The sequence below is a fragment of the Scyliorhinus canicula genome, chromosome 7 (assembly GCF_902713615.1).
Source record: "Scyliorhinus canicula chromosome 7, sScyCan1.1, whole genome shotgun sequence".
Taxonomy (NCBI): domain Eukaryota; kingdom Metazoa; phylum Chordata; class Chondrichthyes; order Carcharhiniformes; family Scyliorhinidae; genus Scyliorhinus; species Scyliorhinus canicula.
The window spans coordinates 199,634,624-199,642,512 of NC_052152.1; the positions used below are offsets into that span (position 1 = coordinate 199,634,624).

Genomic DNA, 7,889 nt, shown 5'->3' on the forward strand with positions numbered 1-7,889 from the left:
ACCAGCCCATCCATATCCCCCTGGAGACATGAGGACAACGGGCAAACTCCACACAGTCACCCAAGGCCAGAATCAAACCCGGGTCCCTGGCACTGGCTGCAGTGCTAACCACTGTGTCATCCTGCCGCCCTGGAGCAGACATTACATTTAATTGGAACTGTACCTCGCCACTGTCACCAGGCTAAAGGTCAGAGTCAGTTGGGCGAAGTGGATATTTAAAATGGGTTGGACGCTCTAATAGAGCAGAGATGGTTAAAACCAGGCAACAGGACACTGTTAAAGTGAGGGAGTGGACCCGGAGAGTCACAGGTGTAGATGGGGAGAAAGCAGGCTAGCTGATCTTCACTATATTCTAACCTATACCCTACAATTACGTTTCAATGCAAATTCCTGCAATTATTTTAATCACACTGTAGTGAATCACCATTTGTCTTATTCACGATGACATCGCAAAAATGAAAGCCCAAAATAAAACTACCCTGCAATGGGGGGGGGGAGGGGGGGGGGGTAATATTCATTTTGTAACTGGAGCCACTAATTATTAATTTAGTTTAAAAACAAAATCAGTGTTGAACGGTAGATCTCGGTGTCCCCTGAATTTGACTGGAATCCTTCCCCACTCGGTGTGTGTTAAGCAGGGTGGAGTGGGTACTTCCTGATCCCTTCCCTCCCCGGAGTTTGTGAATGAGTCAGTCCTGGTTCTGTATCGACTGGGAAACGATACAATTGTGTCTCGGCGCTTGGTGAACATCCTGGAGATGTTACATTGTATCCGGCACCGACTGTCCCGCCGCCCTTCGCTACTTTGTGATCTTCCTGACACTTTGAGACATTTAAGGGGGGACATGCAGCGTCCCAACCATTCCCAAAGCGCTGGCGTTCAGGATGAGGGATTGCAGAGCATGCACTCCGAAAGCCCCCCAGAGACTCACAATGTGCCCATGAGAATCATCATCAGACCCTTCCCGCCTGAGCTGGACGAGGACAAAGTGAGGAGCTTAATGGAGAGCATAAAGGTAGAACATCTGGAACATTTCATGTTACCCAAATGAGTGGGATCGATGTCAGCTTTTAATCAATATACGCTGCTGCCGACTACAGGAACGATTTTAAAAAGTACACTCCCAGTTGAATTTCATTGCCTTTTGACAATCTTTGAGAATCTTTTTACTGAGTTTGGTTTATTGTCCAAAACCTCCTGAAAATTTAAAGTTGCAACATTTGAAATTACAATTTTAAAATCGAGACTTCATCATTATTTTGATTCTCTAGTTTGGATAAATCAGTGTGTGTGTGTGTGTGGGGGGGGGGGGGGGGGGGGGGGTGACAGTCACGGAAATGATTTCTAGCCTTACCTTTTATTGTCGACATGGATCACTTGTGATATTGACAATGTTGGGGTTTCCTCCTTCAATATCTTCCGGGTGAGGGAAGTGACGGGTCAGTTGGATCAGAAGCTAAAGAATTTTCAATTATGGAGCTGAGGCAAACCACAGTTTGCACCATGAGGTTGGGGGGGGGGGGGGGGGGGGGGGGAGCAACTCAGATTTATATTAAAAACTCGGATTCATTGACTCCCTTGTCTGCTCTCAGGCGCTTCTGCGTCCAAACACACTTAGATGACAAATTCTAGCTACACATCAAATGATATAACCTCAGGATTCATCCTTCCGAATGTCATGATATGCAGACATGCACACAATGAGATACAGACAGGCAGCTAATGAACACAGAGAACAGGACATAACCAATCAGCAGGCAGAACACTTGGGGGTGATTTCCCACTATAAAAGGCAGGAGGCACTTTCCACTGGGGACATCTACAGAGTGAGTCCATAATACATACAGCAGGTGGCTAGGAGCTAGTCTGGTTCAGTCAGACAGAGTAATCACACTTAGGTTAGCAGAGAGTGGCCAGGGAGTGGGCTGTGGAGTCGGGGTGGACGGATATGCATCACCATTATCGCAGCTGGCATGGCAGCCATGCAGCTGCGCATGCCGCTGCAGCCCTCTGTAAACCTGGTGCCCTGGGTCGTATAGGTGACCCCCTGGGACACCCCTCTGGATGCCCTCTGGCCCCTGCCAACCCATCAGCTGTATGGGCGCTCCAGTACAACTCTTTTCCGCCCCTTTCAATGTGCGTGTGTATGTGTGTGTGGGGGGGGGGGGGGGGGGGGGGGGGTATTGGTTAAGCGCGGCTGCAGCTAGTCAGTCCTGCAAGCATCCATCACGGACCCAGAGATTCCCGCACTGTTTTCCGTGGGTTTTGAAGGTGGGCGTCGCCGGTACTAGCCCCTCACCGGTAGCAGAATCGGCGCGGGTGTGGCTCCGATTCTTCTGATGTGAAGGTCCACAAATTCTCCATTGGCGTCAGCACTCAGACTCAGAAACGGAGAATCCGGCCCAGCAAGATTTCAGAAAGAGAAAAGGCTGTAAATTCAGAACCAGGTCAGACCAGTACTCGGCATTTCCCAAGTTTTTATTGGTTTGTCCTGCTGCTAAAATCAAGGAATACGCTTTTGATCCTTTGGGATGAAATATTACTCTTCAAGACTTAGGATCTTTGATATAAAAGCAAAATACTGAGGCTGGTGGAGATCTGAAATAAAATGAAAATGCTGTGGGGGCAGCACGTCGGGCAACATCTGTGGACAGAGAAAGGAAGTTAACCTTTTGACTCCAGTATGATTCATCGTATATTGAGTCACATTGGACTCGAAACATTAACCCTGTTTCTCAATTCTCGATTGCTGTCAGACATTCCACTACGCTACTTGAAGAAGAGTTGGTGGTGGTGGGCGGAGGGGGGGGGGGGGGGGGGGGGGCGGGGCGGGGGGGGGCATGCTAAACTTTAGGAGGGAAGCTGTCCTATTGAAAGGTCACAGACATGCTTTGTGATGTCCTCAGATTCTGAAGGATCTCCTGGAGTTTTCGTTTTATTGCACTCTTCGCTTTTTTTATGTTGGGGGGAGGAAACGTTGTCAGAATTCAGGATAACCGATCCCAAAAGTTCAGGATTTTTAAGTGCAAATTGCGTACAGCGCTACTCGCATTTCTACAATCTTTTACATTTGTTTTTAAGACATTGCATCAGAAGAAGGTCTTGCCCACAAAACTGGCCACACGCCCAGTTCGTATTAATCACTAGTCGGAGTTTCCACTCATTGTGATCAGTTTCAGGCCTTCGAGGAGGCTCCAGAAATTAAGTTGGAACTTTTGGATCCCAGGACACTAACTGGGCTACTCGTGGGCGGTAGATTGACACTCCGAAAGAATGTTCATTTTTTTTTGTAGTAACCTCATTTCTAATTGTATTAATGAAACGTCGCCAAGTTACCAATCTGGTGAATAAATATGTTTTCTTTACTTTCTTCCTCAATGGAAATGTATTTCACTTAATATCACAGTAATGTTACACTAATACCTTTTTTTACACCCATTGACATTCAATACCATTCTCATCGGGGAATCTCCCACTACCAACATTCTGGGTGTTGCCATTGACCAGAGACTGAACTGCCTCACTCTCTGAGCTGCCCCATGTGTTGCCATCTCAGTTACACGTTCAAATGTATAGTTATCTTTTCCTTTTAAGCTTGAATCCTGTCGAGAGTTTTTCTTTTAAGTTGAACTCGGTTCTCAGTTTCACTTCAAGGCACCGAATATCTTGATGAGGTCCTCTCTTAAATTGCCTTATTCCAATGTAAATATTCCTGGTCTTTCTTCATAGCTCAGGCATCCAATCCCATTTGTCTGCTTTGCTTGTCCTTCTTTGTATTCTGCCCAATGCCAGGATATCCCCCCTGTGATGCGATGTCCAGAATTGTAAACAATGTTCAAGGTGGGGTGAGTCAGTGCTTTGTACAAGCTAACTATCAATTTCCTGGATTTGTGTTATATCCCTTAAGCTACACATTTGAAGAATCTATTTGGCATTTTAACTACCACTGTTCATTGTACTAAGAGTTTAAAGGTGTTTATCCCCAAGGTTTAACCAGATTGCAGCACTTTGCATATCCTGTACCCGAATCCCATTTATTTTGCAGTGACTGTCCTCCCCAGTTCCCCAACTCAGCATTTTTAACCATTGAATGACATTTGTGGCACAGTCTCCAGTCGACGTCCCCACTCCCTCTGGCCAATGGTAATCCCACAGAACGTTGATAATGAGGGAATGTCAATGGGAGAAAGAAGTGTCCTGTTGCAGGAGGGCCCTGGACAAGCTGTGCTTATTATTGTCGGGAAGTTGTGCCAAACTAGATTGCAGAGTTTTTGGAATGAACCCAGGCAGAGTGAGTGGACAACTCTGTCTCCAAACTCCCAGATTGCCAGTTTGACCATCTTATTCTATTCTTTTGTGGGACGTGAGCATCGCTGGCAAGATCAGCCTTTGCTGCTCATCCATTAATTGCCCTTTGAGAAGGAGGCAGTGAGCATTCTGTGAGTTTCCCAATGAGCTATCCCAGAACATTTGTTATGTTAAACATGTATGGAGCCTTGATCAGGCCACACTTGTAGCACTGTGAACAGGTCTGGATTCCATATCGTAGGAAGGACCTGAAGGCATTGGAAAAGGAGCAAAAATTATTGACTTGGAATTATTCCAGAACTGGAAGTTTAAACCAGTCAGGAAAGATTGAGCAGGCTGCAGCACCTATCTTTGGAGCAGAGAAGACAGGGAGGCAATATTTGTAGAGTGCAATTGAATTGTGCTGCTGGCCGCTTTATTTATTTTTTTGCACAGCTATACGGGCGCGATAACCTAAATGGGTTAACTTGTGCGCGGTTTCTGCAGGAACATCTGAGCTACTGTACAGTTGTGCAGCTTAGAGGGAACATTGCCAAGGGGGCGAGCTGATACGATGCCTTTAAGATTAAGAAAGGCTTTGATTGGCTCGGCATAAAACAAATGTTTCCACTTGTGCGAGGGACCAGAACGAGGGGCCTTAAGTATAAGATGGTCACTAATAAACCCAATAGGGGATTCAGGAGAAACATAATCAATAATGTGAACTCGCCTCCTCACAGAGGGGAATAGCAGAGTTGGATTTAAGGGGACGCCGGAGAGTGAATAAGGGAGAAAGGGATAGCAGAATATGCAACATTAACAGCAGCATGGACCGTTTGGATTGAACAGCCTATTCTAATGTTGTAAATAACTCAAAATACTTTACTCAAAATATTTAACTTTTTCGCCACATTTCCATCATGTCCTAAATCCTGTGACTCCTGTTTGGTGCTGGAGGCTCTCTGGTTTCTTTCACAAGTGGCCATCTTGGGCTGTGAGGAGGCTGTAAGTGTTGCTGGGCTCTTGGTCCATGGCAGCCAAGATCGATCATTTACTCAGCGAACCTCCACATTAGCATCGTTTTTCCAGCAGGGCCCATTGCCTGGTGGTGAAAGGTACCCACCTTATTCGAATGACTCACAGAGTAGCTGTAAAAGCAGCTAGGCCCCTATGCTGAACCTTGGTCTTGTGCGCCTTTGTTGACACAAGTCAACTAATGGCACACCTCAGAGTCCTTGGGATAGGGAGGAGAAAATTAAGCAAAATTCCTGCTAATATTTTCCCTTCCCCGTGGAAATGTTCTCAGGATGATTATTGACTGTGAACAGCTAGACTATTGGGGTCCATATATAAAGTTACCAATCCTGACTGGACATATTCCCGAAGGTCAAGTGACATGACCTCCTGCTCCCAGCTGCCCCACCCCATATTTCTATATTACTTTGGTATTACTCACAACAGTGTTCAGGAGATTATTCAACAATTCCTGGAGACTCCAGGACAATCCTAGAGGGTTGGCAACCTCACATAGGCATGCCTCTTTGGTCAAGGCTTGTCAATAATGGCGGCATCCTACCCAGAATGCACTGCATGGGTGACAACTTCATCCATTTTATCAGTTCCAATCTTGGTCTTTCTTGAACTGTTTCTCCAAGAGCCGTTTAGTGATCAAGGGCCAGACACGTACATCAAGTCTGAGGCCAATCATTCCCCTAATTATTTCGATTGAATTTATTTTCTTGTGTGTGAGATCGACTTTAATTTTCCATCTCCCTTCCTTCCTCACCCCTCCCCAGTTCTGTGATCATCCATCGGAGATCTTGAACCCAGCACCATATTGAAGAACGGTAGATAGAGAGCCGGTAATAAAGAACAAAGAGCACAGGATCAGGCCCTTCGGCCTTCTCAGCCTGTACCGGTCATGACACACCTTTGGCCAAACACTCAGCACTTCCTTGTGAAATGAAATGAAATGAAAATTGCTTATTGTCACGAGTAGGCTTCAAATGAAGTTACTGTGAAAAGCCCCTAGTCGCCACATTCCGGCGCCTGTTCGGGGAGGCTGTTATGGGAATCGAACCTTGCTGCTGGCCTGCTTGGTCTGCTTTCAAAGCCAGCGATTTAGCTCAGTGCTAAACAGCCCCTATCCCTCTATACCCATCCTATCCATTATTTGTCGAGATGCCTTTTGAACGCCGTTAATATATAATTACACCACCCTCTGTGTAAAAAAAAACCTGCCTCGCACATCTCCTCTAAATTTTGCCCCATGGACCTTAAACCTACGTCCCCTGGTGATTGACCCCTCCACCCTGGGAAAGAGTGCCTGCCCATCCACTCTATCCATGCCCCTCATAATCTTGTAGACCTCTATCAGGTCACCCCGCAACCTCCATCGTTGTAATGGAAACAGTTTGAGTCTATTCAGCCTCTCCGCACAGCTAACGCCCTCCAGACCAGGCAACATCCTAGTAAACCTCCTCTGCACGCACTCCAAAGCCTCCACATCCTTCTGTAGTATGGTGACCAGAATTATGCGCAATATTCCAAGTGCGGCCGTACCAAGGTTCTGTACAACTGCAGAATGACTTGCCAGTTTTTATACTCGATGCCCCATCCAATGAAGGCAAGTCTTCCATATATATATATATATTGTGCCTTGTTGCTCCAAAGTGTGATCCTCTTCCACATTGGGATATTTTTCCTGCACTCGGACTGGTTGATGTTGTTCTCTGTTCCCTGGTGAAAACAAACACTACGATGATCTCTTTCTTCCACAGGACAGGAACAAAGTGCACAATGTGCCTCCAATAGATGTCCTCTGGATCAAAGGTCGTCAAGGTGGGGACTATTTCTATTCATTCGGTGGGTGCCATCGATATGCGGCCTACCAGAGGCTGAACATGGAAACCATTCCTGGAAAGATTATGAAGTCCACCATTACAGATCTTCGACTGTACTTAGGATCATCAACTCCCGAGCTTCAGTGATTGAAGAGCGGTCACCCTGACTGACACAAATGTCTCTTTTTGTTCTCTGTCTATTAACGGGAGCATTTATTTTTTTCTATCTCCATTTCCTGTGTGTGTGTGTGTGTGTTTATGTATATATTGAAGTCGATGAAGATTTGAAATGATGAATTATTTCATGCCCATTCTAAGTACCGGAGAGAGGTACTTTACAAAACGTCTGTTTTTATATCTTTGTCGGAATTAATTTTTCTGCCTGAAAGTACAGAAATGTGGTGTTGAGCAATATGTGGAGTGTCTGTACTTAATAAATATTAACCTGTGGCTGCCTGTGTCTTCCCTCACATCAAGTCCCGTTCCCCCCCTCACCCCTGTGCTCACTGGCTTTATTACAGTGGGTCCCAGTCAATTATGCAGCATCTTATTTTTTAAATTTGCATCCTTGTTTTCAAATCTTTCCATGGCCGCACCTCTCCCTATCTCTGCAAGTCCTGTAATATCTTTGCGTTATCTGCCCTCCTCTAATTCTGGCATCTTAGGCATCCCTGATTTTAATTATTGGACTATTGGTGGCCACGTATTCAGTTGCCCTGGCCCTCAAAATCTGGAATACCCTCCTTACACTTCTATAA

General features: G+C 45.9%; 1 protein-coding gene across 1 annotated transcript; it reads left to right on the top strand.

Moving 5' to 3' along the window:
• Positions 1-672: 672 nt before the first annotated feature.
• On the top strand, positions 673-7,581 carry srxn1 (sulfiredoxin 1 homolog (S. cerevisiae)). The gene is made up of 2 exons (XM_038803687.1): positions 673-1,016; positions 7,069-7,581. Exons 1-2 carry the CDS (start codon positions 759-761, stop codon positions 7,276-7,278), a joined length of 468 nt encoding a protein of 155 aa, XP_038659615.1. The 5' UTR covers positions 673-758; the 3' UTR covers positions 7,279-7,581.
• The last annotated feature ends 308 nt before the right edge of the window (positions 7,582-7,889 follow it).

Bases quoted from the DNA above. Each gene is read 5' to 3' on its own strand.
- srxn1 (XM_038803687.1), top strand. From the start codon at position 759: ATGTTACATTGTATCCGGCACCGACTGTCCCGCCGCCCTTCGCTACTT. The intron at 1,017-7,068 runs GTAGAACATCTG...TTTCTTCCACAG, and splicing joins GCTTAATGGAGAGCATAAAG to GACAGGAACAAAGTGCACAA.